Source organism: Phoca vitulina, unplaced genomic scaffold, assembly GCF_004348235.1.
Source record: "Phoca vitulina isolate PV1807 unplaced genomic scaffold, GSC_HSeal_1.0 scaffold20, whole genome shotgun sequence".
Taxonomy (NCBI): Eukaryota; Metazoa; Chordata; class Mammalia; order Carnivora; family Phocidae; genus Phoca; species Phoca vitulina.
Window position 1 is genome coordinate 31,254,055 of NW_022589723.1, and position 15,730 is coordinate 31,269,784.

Below are 15,730 nucleotides of genomic sequence, written 5' to 3' on the forward strand. Positions count from 1 at the left end.
ATCAGAGAAGACTGGGTTTTTGTTTTGTTTTGTTTTGTTATTGTTTTTTAAGTAGGCTCCACACCCAGCATGGAGCTCAATGTAGGGCTTGACTCACTGCCCTGATACCAAGTCTTGATACGAGATCAAGAGTCAGATGCTTAACCGACTGAGCCACCCAGGTGCCCCAAGAAGACTATTTTTTAATTAATCTTGTATGCAGTCAGCTTATAAGCATTCGACTATCCAAATGGAAAGCAGCAATACAAGAGAAATGTGGGACATCCAACACAGAAGGTAAGTCACTAGTCAATGACTGCTATTTTTAAAATATTGATCTGAAGAATTAACAATGGCAAAGAGGAAAAACTTTTGGAAAGGAGTGGTAAATATGCATATCCCTATATTCTTGTCTTGGGAACCAGCAAAAAGTTTCCAAAGCATGGTCCACAGATCTCAGCAAGTTAAATGAGTTCAAAAAATTAAAAAGTATATCTAGGGGCGCCTGGGTGGCTCAGTCATTAAGTGTCTGCCTTCGGCTCAGGTCATGATCCCAGGGTCCTGGGATCGAGCCCCGCATCAGGCTCCCTGCTCCGCAGGAAGCCTACTTCTCCCTCTCCCACTCCCCCTGTTTGTGTTCCCTCTCTCACTGTGTCTCTCTCTGTCAAATAAATAAAATCTTTAAAAATAAAATAAAATAAAAAAATAAAAAGAATACCTAAGATATCTACTAGACTGACTAGTTAAGTGACATAAAAAGTCAACTCAACATTTTATACTTACCCTTCCTTCAGCATCAATCATTATTTCTGACATCTTAAAGGTGACTTTTGGATTTGCTGTGCCTTTAGAAAGAGACATGAACAGTAATGAATAATCAAAATTATTCAAACTAATTTTGCTAGATCAATCCCCTTTATACTTTAGTTAAGTCAGGAATATTGTAGAGTCAGGGCTTTACTGTATAAGAATCTCAGAACTCCAACTCAAATTCATAACTCTCAACATTAGTATCAAAAAAAAAAAAAAGAGAGACTGAAAAACATCAAGAGTCAATATGAAATAAATAAAAGAAATTCTGTGTCATTTTGTAATTGAAATGTTAACAGCAAAATAGAAAAAAAAATTAGTGACTTATTAAGAACATAATCCCTTAAAAATCTTTATTTCCTAGCAAAAACTCCTCTTTTTTCATTCCTTGAAGTAACCAGCTTTGTGTACTTCCCAACCTTTGAAAAGAATTAAATAAGATCACCCTATAATTAAGAAATCTACTTCAGTGATACTTAATGAATAACCTACCTTTACTAAGGCTGTAAATGACTAATGCTGACCATACCTCTGGATGATTGCAGAGAGAATCTTGTTTGGAAAGCAGAAATGAGTAAATATAAATGTCAATGGAATATAGTACCTGTTTTAGGATAACGGAATGAATCTGCCCTCCTTGTTTCCAACATAGGGGATGTAACATGAATAATTTCCACCTCAGATTCATCATTTTCTTCATATAAAATTCTCAGAATTTTGCTGCCACTGGGAGCTTTTAAAAAGGAATTTAAATATTGAAAATTTAGAAGAATTATTCCAGAGAGTAATCATAACTGACCATTCCCTCTAGTACTATATTTCCCACAGTGAAAAATAATTTATGTATAAAATACGCTGCCTTTTGTATAGTGTATGAAAGTATCACTAGTCTTTGCACTAGAAAGGTGAGTTACTGGGGCGCCTGGATGGCTCAGTCGTTAAGCGTCTGCCTTCGTCTCAGGTCATGATCCCGGGGTCCTGGGATTGAGCCCCGCATCGGGCTCCCTGCTCAGCAGGGAGTCTGCTCTCCCTCTCCCACTCCCCCTGCTTGTGTTCCCTCTCTCGCTGTGTCTCTCTCTGTCAAATAAATAAATAAAAATCTTTAAAAACAAAAAAAACAAAAAAAAGAAAGGTGAGTTACTACTAAACCACTTTTGCTGGTTAAAGGAAGGCAAAACCTGGAGATAATTATGTACATATACATATATATGTGTATATATTTAAAATTTAAGTAGGCTCCATGCCCAACATGGGGCTTGAACTCATGACCCAGTGATCAAGAGTCATATGCTGGGCGCCTGGGTGGCTCAGATGGTTAAGCGTCTGCCTTTGGCTCAGGTCATGATCCTGGAGTCCCGGGATCGAGTCCCGCATCGGGCTCCCTGCTCAGTGCAGAGCCTGCTTCTCCCTCTCCCTCTGCCACTCCCTCTGCTTGTGCTCTTCTGTCCATCTCTCTGTCAAATAAATAAATAAAATCTTAAAAAAAAAAAGAGTCATATGCTCTACTGACTAAGTCAGCCAGGTACCCCTGTACCTACATATATTTAAAACAGGGGAAACACACTTATGAAGGACTTCAGTCCAGGTATACCTTAAATGCATTCCTTGTTGAAAAACGAATTACTCGGGCGCCTGGGTGGCTCAGTTGGTTAAGCGACTGCCTTAGGCTCAGGTCATGATCCTGGAGTCCCGGGATCGAGTCCCTCATCGGGCTCCCTGCTCAGCAGGGAGTCTGCTTCTCCCTCTGACCCTCCTCCCTCTCATGCTCTCTGTCTCTCATTCTCTCTCTCTCAAATAAATAAATAAAATCTTTAAAAAAAAAAAAAAAGAAAAACGAATTAATTATATTTATAATATTTCCTATAACAAAATAAATGTTATTTTTAAAAAAAGATTTTATTTATTTATTTGAGAGAAAGAGAGAGAGCAGGGGGGACAGGCAGAAGGAGAGGGGGAGAGAGCCGCAAGCAGACTCTGTGCTGAACACAGAGCCCGATGTGGGGCTCCACCCCAGGACCCTGAGACCACGACCTGAGCCAAAATAAAGAGCTGGACACCCAACCAACTGCGCCACCCAGACACCCTGAAAATAAATGCTATTTAAATAGAGTCCAGTTTTCTTTTAATGGTTTCTCTAATTCACGTCAAAATCTTGTTCTAACAAACACAGTTATGGCAAAACATTTTACATCTTAAAATTGAATGTCCAAATCTAAGACGTGGCTTAAAAATAAGTATTTTTCATGGTCCCTTAGAGAAATGTTCAAAATACGAGCTGCTGGGGCACTCAGTCAGTAAAGCGAGCAACTCTTGATCTCGGGGTTGTGAATTCAAGCCCCACATTGGGCAAAGAGCTTACTTAAAAAAACAAAAATGGTAGCTGCAATCCATTACTGCATCATGAAATCTACTAATGGGTAATAACAAGCATTTAAAATATACAACGAACAAAATATATACAATATCAGAGTGCATTACACATAAAGGTAAGTATTGCTTCATGAAATTTGTTTTTTTTTTTTTTTTAAGATTTTATTTATTTATTTGACAGAGAGACACAAGCGAGAGGGAACACAGCAGGGGGGAATGGGAGAGGGAGAAGCAGGCTTCCCACTGAGCAGGGAGCCTGATGCGGGGCTCGATCCCAGGACCCTGGGATCACGACCTGAGGCAGACGCTTAATGACTGAGCCACCCAGGCACCCTGAGTTTTTTGTTTTTTAAAGATTTTATTTATTTATTTGTCAGAGAAAGACACATCGAGAGAGGGAACACAAGCAAGGGGAGTGGAAGAGGGAGAAGCAGGCTTCCCGTGCAGCAGGGAGCCTGATGCGGGGCTCGATCCCAGGACCCTGAGATCATGACCTGGGCCGAAGGCAGATGCTTAACGACTGAGCCACCCTGAAATTTTAGTTTTTGTATACAATATGAAGTATCAGGCTAGAATGTAAAGCAAATTTCTAACTGGATCTTCAGAGAAAGCTGTTTCACAGGCAATAAAATACTTGCGAATTCATCCAGAAAAGGGAGGAATTTGTGACTTTTTCTGATCCCTTCATACACTAATTTGGCCATATGTTTATGCAGACACTCTAGTCAATCCTACGTTTTTTGTTTTTGTTTTTTTAAAGATTTTATTTATTTATTTGTCAGAGAGACAGAGAGAGAGAGAATACAAGCAGGGGGAGCTGCAGGCAGCGGGAGAAGCAGGCTCCCTGCTGAGCAAGGAGCCCGATGTGGGACTCGATTCCCGGACCGTGGGATCATGACCTGAGCTGAAGGCAGACGCTTAACCGACTGAGCCACCCAGGCATCCCAATCCTACGTTTTTATAGCAATGCATCAGGGTATAGTTTTTTATTTTGTCACCAATATTGCCACTAAGACCAGCCTCTAGATGAAAGACTGGAAAAAAGAGTTGAAGGACCAGAGGCACTTATTTTTATTAGAATTCATCATGGTAGGATACAGCCTATATATTCTTTTTTTTTTTTTTTTTTTAAGATTTATTCATTTGACAGAGAGACACAGCGAGAGAGGGAACACAAGCAGGGGAGTGGGAGAGGGAGAAGCAGGCTTCCTGATGAGCAGGGAGCCTGATGTGGGGCTCGATCCCAGGACCCTGGGCTCATGACCTGAGTTGAAGGCAGATGCTTAAGGACTGAGCCACCCAGGTGCCCCCAGCCTATATATTCTAAATAACTACTGGTAGGATCCAATCTTCATGACTTCATAATCTACTATTCAGGACTTAGCATCTGAGCACTTAACTAATTGGCAGTTCAATCTCATAATACTTTAATTAACTTATACTATTTTGAACCCCCTTACTTGTTTCAGCTTCTGGACACCACCAGTAGCCAGAATATCTATCAAATTCTTCTTGAAGAACAAAGGTAGCAACTCCAGCTGATCTGGGATCTTCTTCCATGTTGGCTAGCTCTAGACAAACATAAACAGCAAAATTATCACAGGAAGTTGTCTAACTTTTCATAGGTACTAAGCACAGTTAGTTTATTTTGAAATGCAGCTGTAGTACTGTGGTGAACTCAGGAGCTAAATGGACTGGATATAAGTCTGAGCTCCATCATGTACTGACTGACCTTGGGCAAATCATCCAACCTCATTCCACTGCAGTGTCCTGTTTGTAAATGGGAGTAACAATGTACCTCATAAGGTTGTTAGGATTAAATGAGTTAATTCACATAAAGCACTTAGAACAAAGCCTGAACCAAAATATGTGCACCATAAATGTCAGTTATTATTTCCCCATTTAGCTAGGATCATGGAAAAAAAGAATACATGGAAAGGGTCACAGTGACTTGTAACTTCTACCCAGAAAAGTCCAACTTTATGGGTCTTTTTTTTTTTTTTAAAGATTTTATTTATTCATTTGAGACACGGAGATACAGAGAGAGAGCATGAGCAGGGGTAGAGGGAGAAGCAGGCTCCCCGCCAAGCCAGGAGCCCGATGTGGGGCTCGATCCCAGGACCCCGGGATCACGACCTGAGCTGAAGGCAGACGCTCAACCATCTGAGCCACCCAGGCGCCCCTAACTTTATGGGTCTTACACATCAAGTAATCTTCATCATTCCCCCTCCCCTTCCTCCAGTCAACCAGAACATTTCAACTTTTATCTGTTTTACACTTTCCAGCAAATAGTTTGAAGAGAACTCTTGCTTTAAAAATAAACCTCCCAGGATGCCTAAGTGGCTCAGTCAGTTAAGTGCCTGCCTTCGGCTCAGGTCATGATCCCAGCGTCTTGGGATCAAGCCCTGTGTCAGGCTCCCTCCTCAGCAGGGAGCCTGCTTCTCCCTCTGCCTTTGCTGTTCCCCCTGCTTGTGTTCTCTGGCACACACACACACACACACACACACACACTCTCTGTCAAATAAATAAAATCTTAAATAAAAAAAAAAAGATTTCATGACATGAAGAAATGTTTGTAATATACTTGGATTAAAAAAAGCCCTATTACTAAATGGCATGTACACTATAATTTCATTCATAAAAATGTTAAACATGTATTTTAAAAAGTGTTGGGATATAAACCAAAATGTGGTTCTCTCCAAATAGTGAGACAGACTACGGAGAAACATTTTTTAAAAATTGCTTTATAATTTACAAAATCTTAGGTGTACTGTTTGTGAAAAATGTATACACTTGTGTAACGAACCACACCCTGTCAAGACATAGAATATTTCCAACACCCAGAATGTTTTCTCATGCCTCTTCTCAGTCAATGCCCATTCTCACCCCAGAAGCAAACACTGATCTGATTTCTGTCACTGTAAGTTAGTTTTGCATATTCTAGAATATCATATAAGTGAAGTCATATACTTTGTCTGCTTTTTGAGATTCACCAATATTGTTACATGTATCACTAATTCATTCCTGTTTATTGCTTGGTGGTATTCCATAGTATACCACAGTTTTTTTGTGTTTTTTTTTTAAATCCATTCACCTGTTAATGGGTATCTGGGCTGTTAGTATTGTCAGTTATTGGCAATATGAATAAAGATACTATAATCTTTCTTGCATTGGGATCTTTGTGGGTGTATGCTTTCTCTTGAATAAAGACCTAGGAGTGGAATGACTGGGCAGTACGATAAGTGTTTATAAGAAACTGTCACACAGTTTTCCATAGTATTTGTATTATTTTATATTCTTACTAGCAATGTATGAAAGTTCCTCTCCAACATTTGTGTTCTTAATCTTTTTCACTTCAGCCAGTCTAATGGGTGTATGGTAATATATCATAGTGATTTCAATATTATAGACAAGTTTCAAAGTATTATTTTTGGTTATCTGTATTTTCTATATATTGTCTAAAACAAATATGCAACATGAGCCAATAATCCCCTATCTAAAAATTTTGAGTCCAGAAGTGTTTGGAACTCAGAATTTGGGGGATTTTTCATATTTATCATATATCTACCATATAATTATATAACATCTCTGGCAGGGTAATTAAATACCCTGTAATTGAATACACTAATATTCTTAGAGCAAACTTATGAATAGACACACTAAGTAGGATTAAGATTATAAATAGCCTCAGGTCAGTTCAGGGCAGGTTTTGCCACCAAATGAGTTTTAGCTCCGAGCCAGTGAAAACTAAGCTCAGTTTTCTTTTCTTTTCCTTGTTTAAGATTTTATTTATTTATTTGACAAAGAGAGCAAGAGAGCACAAGCATGGGGAGCAGCAGAAGGTGAGGGAGAAGCAGGATCCCCGGTGAGCAGGGAGCCCAATACAGGGCTCGATTCCAGGACCCTGGGATCATGACCTGAGCCAAAGGCAGACGCCTAACCATCTGAGCCACCCAGGCACCCCTAAGCTCAGTGTTCAACAGTTTTTTTGAATTTTGGAATTAATGATATAGGCAAAACTAGTGTTTGGTTTTCTTGGATCTTTCCAACTACCCCAAAGTTATACCCACCATACTGTTTCATATTTGTTCTCTTTTGGATGTGAGAAGAGGTACCACTCATTTCTATCTCCCTTTCACTTACTATAGACCTCAATTATTATTATTATTTTTTTTTTTTTTAGATTTTTTATTTATTTATTTGACAGAGAAAGACAGCGAGAGAGGGAACACAAGCAGGAGGAGTGGGAGAGGGAGAAGCAGGCTTCCCGCTGAGCAGAGAGCCTGATGTGGGGCTCGATCCCAGGACCCTGGGATCATGACCTGAGCCAAAGGCAGACGCTTAACGACTGAGCCACCCAGGTGCCCCCTATAGACCTCAATTATTAAGAGTTATTTATTAAGTGAATAAAAGGTATCACTTTGTTCTTCTGATATGTCAACATATCATTCGAGAGTAGAGGCTGGTACTGTATTACTTTTACATTCCTTTTCATACTAGGCAGAAAATAAACACATGCACATGCTCACTGACTAACCCCATTAAAAGCAGACTTTCACTTGGAAATTTATTGTAAGCAGAGTAAGAGTGAAGATGCTTACTCTGTACCTACCTTTCTACTTAAACACATCGCTCTTACTATGTTTCAGACACCATCCTAAACACTTCACAAATATGAACTCATTATAACCTCATAAGAGCACTATAATAACATGCCTTTTTAGATATGGAAACAAAGAGATCAGTTAAATAACTTACTCAAGGTCACAGAACTAAAAAATGGTAGATCTAGAATTCAAACTAGAATGGTTCCAGACTGCATTTTTAACAAGTACATTAATCTTGAAAATAATAAACATACCACATACCCATATGCACAGAAAGGAAAATAATAAGAACAATACTACAGCATCCGGCAGGGTGCCAGTGCTTTCTACTTTAAATTCTGTCAATTCTTTTTTTTTTTTTTTTTAAGAGAGGGAGAGAGAGAGAGATAGGGGCAGAGGGAGGGGGAGAGAGAAAGTCTTAAGCAGGCTCCACACCCAGCACAGATCTCACAACACTGAGATCATGCATGACCTGAGCTGAAATCAAGAGTTGGATGCTTAACCAACTGAGACACCCAGGCACCACTAAATTCTGTCAATCTTCACAATAATCCTGTGTAGAAAAACAATTCTACAGAAGAAAAACTAGACTAAAAACGTCCTATTTCTTTCAGTTACTGTCAGAGCTTTGCACTCCCAGCCTCAAGTATGGTAACTAGTACATAGTGAGTGTTCAATGTTTGTTGAAAGCATGAATAAATGGCTAGGATTTCCAACGCAGATTTACTAATCATCAACCTAATCCTACTGTCATTGGTAGCCATTCTGATTCCCTTACTCCAAATGGAGACCCAAAACATGTACTTTTCTTTCTTTCTTTCCTTTTTTAAGGATTTATTTATTTATTAATTCGAGAGAGAAAGAGGGAGAGCGGGAGCAAGGGGGAGGTGGTGGGTGGAAGGGCAGAGGACGAGGGAGAAGGAAGAAGCAAGCTCTCCACTGAGCTCAAGACCCTGAGATCATGACCTGAGCCGAAAGCAAGAGCTTAACAGACTGAACCATCCAGGCGCCCCCAAAACATGTACTTTTTACTTAAAAAGTTCCCTAATCCATCCCCTTTTGTCTATCTGATGCTCTATAGAGTTTTAGACCACTTAAACCTAGGTAACTTCAACAGTCAAGTTTTGGTGTCCCTGCCTCTAGTCCTGGGCTTTTCAAATACAACTTTCACAAAGTATCCAGAACAATTTATCTATAATATGACTCTGACCACACCACCCAATTGTTAAAAACTTTCAGTGGACCCCCACATTATGCTAGAGACTCTGTTGATTTACATGAGATACAATTAACCCTGGTCTTGGTTACCTTTCCCTTCTTCTTGACTCATACCTTATGCTTTAGAACCGTCAGACTGCTTTTAACTCCTCACACACCACCTTCTGCATTAAGACCTTTCTCACGTGGTCCCCTCACCTGGAATGTACTGGTTAATGTGCAGTCATATCTAAGATCAGTTTAGGTGCCAGTTAGGTGTCATCTCTTCTGGGAAGCCTTTCCTGACCACTACCCCACATTGATGCCCTCATAACACCCTTTATCACTCTGTTTTATTATTCATATAGTTTCCTTGAGGGCCTGGGTTATGTCTTATTCAATTCTGTATCCTTAGTTCCTGCCATGTTACCTGGTGCACAGGAACTTAACCTATCTTTGTTGACTAACTGAATAGCTAGAACAGATTTCTTGACTCCTAATTCAGTGTTCTTTCTACCAACGTAAATTGTTCAGGAAAGGGCTTCTTCTGTAATGCTGATTATCCTAATAATGAAAAAAAATGTTTGTTGTCAATACGCTATTATTCTAAAATAATTTATTAAGAAAGATGCCCAATAATTCAGCTTTGTGAACATAAGATTAAGCAAGAGTTGAATAAATGAATTTTGAAAGTGAGCATCCTTCACTGTGGAACTTACTAATCTTAAACTTTGTTTCATGGTTTCAAAGAAAAAGCAATACACTATTTCCCATCTTCAATGTGTATGAAAGCTTTAGAGGAAAACATCTACATCTTTTCTGTGCTTTGAGCAGTGCTTAGTATTACTATAATCACTTTAATGAAAATTAAGTATTTCCACAATACACAATTCTACAAAGTTTTGTTTTTCCTATTATGACAAAATAAATAGGCTCTCCAAAAAGGGGAGATAAATTTTTGTGTATTAGGTTTTTGTTTGTTTCCCAAAAGCAAGATTAATTTTAAGACTTCTTTTATTTGCAAGAGAGAGAGCACAAGCAAGGGGAGCTGCAGGCAGAGGGAGAAGCAGACTCCCCGCTGAGCAAGGAGCCCGACATGGGACTTGATCCCAGGACCCCAGGATCATGACCTGAGCCGAAGGCCGATGCTCAACCAACTGAGCCACCCAGTCCCCAATTGGTCCCCAATTTTGGGATCAAAATTATTTTTTTTAATTGAAATTTAATTTAATTTATTTTATTTTTATTTTATTATGTTAGTCATCATACATTACATCATTAGTTTTTGATGTAGTGTTCCATGATTCATTGTTTGCATATAACATCCAGTGCTCCATTCAATACATGCCCTCCTTAATACCCATCACCAGGCTAACCCATCCCCCCCACACCCCTCCCCTCTAGAACTCTGTTTGTTTCTCAGAGTCCACAGTCTCTCATGGTTTCTCTCCCCCTCCGATTTCCCCCCCTTCATTTTTCCCTTCCTACTATCTTTTTTTTTTTTTTTTTTAACATAAAATGTATTATTTGTTTCAGAGGTACAGGTCTGTGATTCATCATGAAATTTTATTTTAATGAGAACAGTTTTGGGGAAATCCTGGCAGTCTTAATAAGCTAAAGAAACAATCATGTCAGAAGTGCTACAGTGCTATCTGAAAATGAACATTAAAATAAGGTAGCATTATGCAGGTGGTACATACTATTTATCCTCTGTGCTTTTTTTAAAGATTTGAATTTAAAATATAAAGGTCGCCTACTTTGCCTCAATTTCAAAAAGTGAGCAAAGGCAAAATTTTAAAAATACTTTTCAGAAAAGTAGATTTGAAGAACTATATGTTACCATTGTGCACATAGGTGAGCCTCCTTTCTTCTCTGGTTATGATGTTGGATATCCAAATATCATTGCTATGTATAAAAGCAATCCAGTCTGGATCAGCTGGGCATAATTTGGGATCCATGCGAATGTTGGGACAACTAGTCTCTACTAAATTCGGCCGTAAGGGCTGTTGCTAGAAAAGAAAAAACATTTTTAAGGCAAGTATCAGGCTGATACATATTCATTTGCCAACACCCTTCCTATAAAATTAACAATAATTCCAAGTAAAATGTCAACTATGATAATTACTCCTCAGAAAAATACACTTTTGCATGCCTTAACTTACAAGGACGGACTCTTTTTTCTTTTTACTATGAATTAGAAAGCTAAGGGTAATAGGAAAGTAAATAAAGATTTTTTAAATGATTTATTTATTTGAGAAAGAGAGAGAGAGTGAGAGAGAGAGCATTCGAGTGTACACGGAGGGGCAGAGGGAGAAAGAGAAAAGCAGACTCCCTACTAAGCACAGAGCCCCCACATCCCACGACCCATGGGTTCATGACCTGAGCCAAAAATCAAAAGAGTCAGACACTTAACCCACTGAGCTACCCGGGTGCCCCAATAGGAAAGTAAATAAAGACAATATAACAGCGCTTCATAAATTTTGTTATCCAAACCTGTTTAACAGAGTAATTATTGCTTGTTAAATACTTTTATTATTATTTACTGAATATTTATTAAATATTTCAAATTAATTTTACCAATCTGAAACAGTTTGCTCATAAAGCTTTAACAAAAGCCAGGATCATACAATTCTAAAAAAAGAATAGTTCTAATACTATGTAAAGAATTGCCTGGACGGGTGCCTGGGTGGCTCAGTCATTGAGCATCTGACTCTTGATTTCGGCTCAGGTCATGACCTCAGGGTCATGAGATCAAGCCCTGCATCAGGCTCCATGCTCAGTGGGGAGTCTGCTTGAGATTCTCCCTCTCCCTTTGCCCCTCCCCCACTCATTCTTGCTCTCTCTCTATTTCTCTCTCAAATAAATAAATAAATCTTAAAAAAAAAAAAAAAAAAAAAGAATTGCCTGGAATAAAACCAAACATTTAAAACCATTTATTAAGATGGATTAAGTTTTTGGGGTGCCTGGGTGGCTCAGTCAGTTAAGTGTTCAGCTCAGATCATGATCCCAGGGTCCTGGGATCGAGCCCCACATCTGGCTCTCGGCTCAGCGGGGAGCATGCTTCTCCCTCTCCCTCTGCCTGCTGCTCTGCCTACTTATGATCTCTCTGTCTCGCTTTGTCAAATAAATAAATAAAATCTTTAAAAAAAAAAAGATGAATTAAGTTTTTAAGGGAACCAAAATTAGACTGCCTTGTGATAACATTATCCCCAAAATCCCCCTCAGCATTTACTCAGAAAATGGGCATTGAATGCCCTTTACTAAATCTTCCTACACAGCAAGTGTTTTTAGCATTTAAAAAAATTACATATTAATGTCAGTGCAAAAATGATTAATTCTTAATATTAGAAATTAATACTCATGTATCTTGTTTTCTTTACTATTAAATTTCTCACTTGGTGGGCAGATATAATTTTTTGGCTTAATTACCTTTCTGATTTGGATGCAAATAACCTTTAGGACCCAAAAACAGATTTAACAAATAGTAACACCAACTTACAGTAAATCCTTGTGGCCCTCCATCTTTTACATGATAAATTCCACTACCAGCTTGAAATAGAAATGTTCCACTTCCTTGGTGATAATCATAGGAAGCAATTCCAACAGTTCCAATGCGTTTTCTTTCTCTTAATAGTTCTTCTTCTCGAGAATACATTCCATAGTCCAGTGTTGCCTAATACAAAAGGAAAGAGAAGTCACCTACTCCAGTCTTCTGAAAGCTTGCTATTTGCTTTTAGCAAAAAATTTCCAGTGAAATCCTAGCATCTCCCATATTACTGAGTCTACATGTTCAATGACTCCAAAATATGCCAGTAACTCTAAGCAAACTAATTTCAAGAAGTCTGCTGAAAGATTTCCTGGTAGAGGGTCTCTAGATGATTACTGCATATAGTAGAGAACAAGAATTGTCTCATCACCTTGGCTTGGCATTCTAGACCTTCCACAACTTAAATGTAATTGAGCAGTGTTGCATGTAGTTAAGAGCACAGACTCTGAAACCAAGTGGTTTGAATCTAGGCTTTGACACTCACTAGAAGACTGACTTTGGGAAGTAGCTTAATTTCTTCAAAAGTAATTGTTCTCACTTTCAAAATAGTAATATATCATCTACTTCAGCTCTGTGAAGATTAACTTAGATAAAAACATGTCAAGCATTTAGCATAATGACTGGCATAGAGTAAGTTCTCAAGTATCAGCTGTCATTAATACCTTCCTACCACATCTATTAATACTCTTCTAATAAAACCCTAGATCAGGCTGATGTCATTGCATAAAACCCAACATATGAGTTGCTGCTTCCTGGTCTTTGTTTGTTCCACTATCTCCCTTTGAAAGGCTATTTTTCTTTCAAACATCCAAGTTTTACCATTATCCCAAAACCTTAGCTCTGATTCAACCTTGCCAAGCAAAGTTTCCTGATCCACTATGATGTACAGTTATCTCTTCTTTGAAATTTATATAAGAGTCATTATCTCTTTTACTTATTTGACTATGGTATTGTTTTTCACTTTTTTCAGTATTTCTGACTAGAAATAGATTAAAAAAAACTTAAGAGCAGAATTTGTGTCATTTTGTTTTCCTACTTGCAGCATCTGTTAAAATCTCTCTCAAAGACTATTTGTAATTAATGACTGATGATGATGATGAGGGGTTTTCCTAAGCTAGAAATATTATTTGATACAGGTATAAAATTTAAAAAGGAATATAAAGAAAACAAATTTAGTAAGTGCTAACAAAAAAATTTACATCCACATTTTCCCTATGAGCTCCTTAATACTTTGAGTGTGATAAATAAGGGAAGCAGACATGGTTTCTACTATCAAGGATACCTTACAAAGGAATCTAGTTGAGTTCACTGGCAGGAATGTATTACTCCAAAACTAAGCTAGCACACTGAAAGTAAACATTGTTCAAGGATGGCAAATACATGTCTGTACTTGCAAACCTAAAATAATGTTAGGTGAGGATAAAAACAAGACAACCTGGAAATCTTGCTAAAAACCCACCTAGTTTTTTGTATTCATTGTATCACTTTTTTATTAATATTTAATTACATGTATATACATTTATACATGTGTGTTAGGCTCCAATAGAAAAAAACCTGTAAATTCAATGAACATATAGTTTTATTAATTCTGATCTCTTTAAGTATCTTTTTTTTTTTTTTTTTTTAAAGATTTTATTTATTTGACAGAGAGAGACACAGCGAGAGAGGGAACACAAGCAGGGGGAGTGGGAGAGGGAGAAGCAGGCTTCCCGAGGAGCAGGGAGCCTGATGCGGGGCTCGATCCCAGGACCCTGGGATCATGACCTGAGCCGAAGGCAGACGCTTAACGACTGAGCCACCCAGGCGCCCCCCTTTAAGTATCTCTTAAGACTCTTTCCATTGAAGCCAAAAGCAATTTTGAGAATATGATTATATTTTAATTTCTCCCCTCATTCTCCCTGAATGTTATTGGACTTGGTCTGTACTTAATATGTCCTAATACTTAATAATCAGAACACAAGAAATTTCAGAGCTAAGAAATTAACTTTCACAAGAGAACTCTGTATTTATAACTTGGTAATTATAAGATTTGTTATTTGAAAGAATAACAAGCAAGATGATAAAAGAACCCTGAAAAAGATCAATTACGGGGAACAAAGCTCACTTTACCAGATATTTAAAAATTAAAACATGAATAAACATAATGAACAACAACAATGGTACAGGACAGAAAATCTAAAATAGAAAGTCGAATATAGAAATTTATAAGAAAAAAACAGTAGGTGGCGCCTGGGTGGCTTAGTCGTTAAGCATCTGCCTTGGGCTCAGGCATGATCCCAGGGTCCTGGGATCGAGTCCTGCTTCGGGCTCCCTGCTTGGCGGGAAGCCTGCTTCTCCCTCTCCCACTCCCCCTGCTTGTGCTCCTGCTCTCGCTGTCTCTCCCTCTGTCAAATAAATAAATAAAATCTTTAAAAAAAAAAAAAGAAAAAAAACAGTAGGAAAAAGATGGGACTTTTAAAATCAGTGATTACTGATTTAAATTTTAAATCAGAAATACTGCATAGCACATGCAAAAAAAGATAACAATGGATCCATTTCTCACATATGCCAAATACATTAGAGATTTAAGTGTTAAAAATGAAACCAACTTCCGCTTTTAGCCAAGATGGAGTAATAGGGACTTGGCTTATCCTCCCAACCGAAACAACTAAGAAAATGAACAAAATACATGAAATAATGTTTTCAAGACACTGGACATTAGACAACAAAGGACAGTGATCTCTGAGAAATGGGAACCAAATGAGGTGAGCCTTACAGCTGTCCCAGTTAACTGCCCTGACAGTTTCCAGATGTTGGCATAAGTAGGGGTAGCCAATGGATCAAAGAAGAAATCACAAAGGAAATCAGAAAATACTTTGAGACAAATGAAAACACCATACCAAAACTTAAGGCACGCAGCAAAAGCAGTGCTCAGAGGGAAACTTACAACTATAAATATCTGCATTAAAAAAGAGATCTGAAATAAAAAACCTAACCTTCCACCTTAAGACACTGGAGAGAAAGAGCAAACTAAGTCCAAAGCCAGCAGAAGTGAGAAAATAATACAAAATAAGTTGGAAATAAAACAAAGAATAGAAAAACAATAAAGCTCAACTAAACCAAAAGTTGTTCTTTGAAAAGATCAAATTTAGCCAGAATGATAAAAAAAAAAGAGCCAACAACAGAAGACTCAATTTACTAAAGTCATGAATGAAAGAGGGTCATTAGGAATAATTTCACA

At 38.2% G+C, this 15,730-nt stretch overlaps 1 protein-coding gene across 7 annotated transcripts in view; it reads right to left on the bottom strand.

The window, feature by feature from the left end:
• The window catches only part of DPP8 (dipeptidyl peptidase 8), a 73,131-nt gene that overhangs the window by 29,301 nt on the left and 28,100 nt on the right, over window positions 1-15,730 (bottom strand). For 6 of the 7 annotated variants that reach the window (XM_032418127.1, XM_032418128.1, XM_032418126.1 and 3 more), the window contains 5 exons: window positions 12,463-12,636; window positions 10,804-10,972; window positions 4,620-4,730; window positions 1,394-1,522; window positions 763-824 (listed from right to left, as the gene is read on the bottom strand). In XM_032418127.1, coding sequence (XP_032274018.1) covers window positions 763-824; window positions 1,394-1,522; window positions 4,620-4,730; window positions 10,804-10,972; window positions 12,463-12,636 — 645 coding nt within the window. The remainder of the gene's footprint in view (window positions 1-762; window positions 825-1,393; window positions 1,523-4,619; window positions 4,731-10,803; window positions 10,973-12,462; window positions 12,637-15,730) is intronic. The other variant, XM_032418130.1, reaches the window with a different exon arrangement.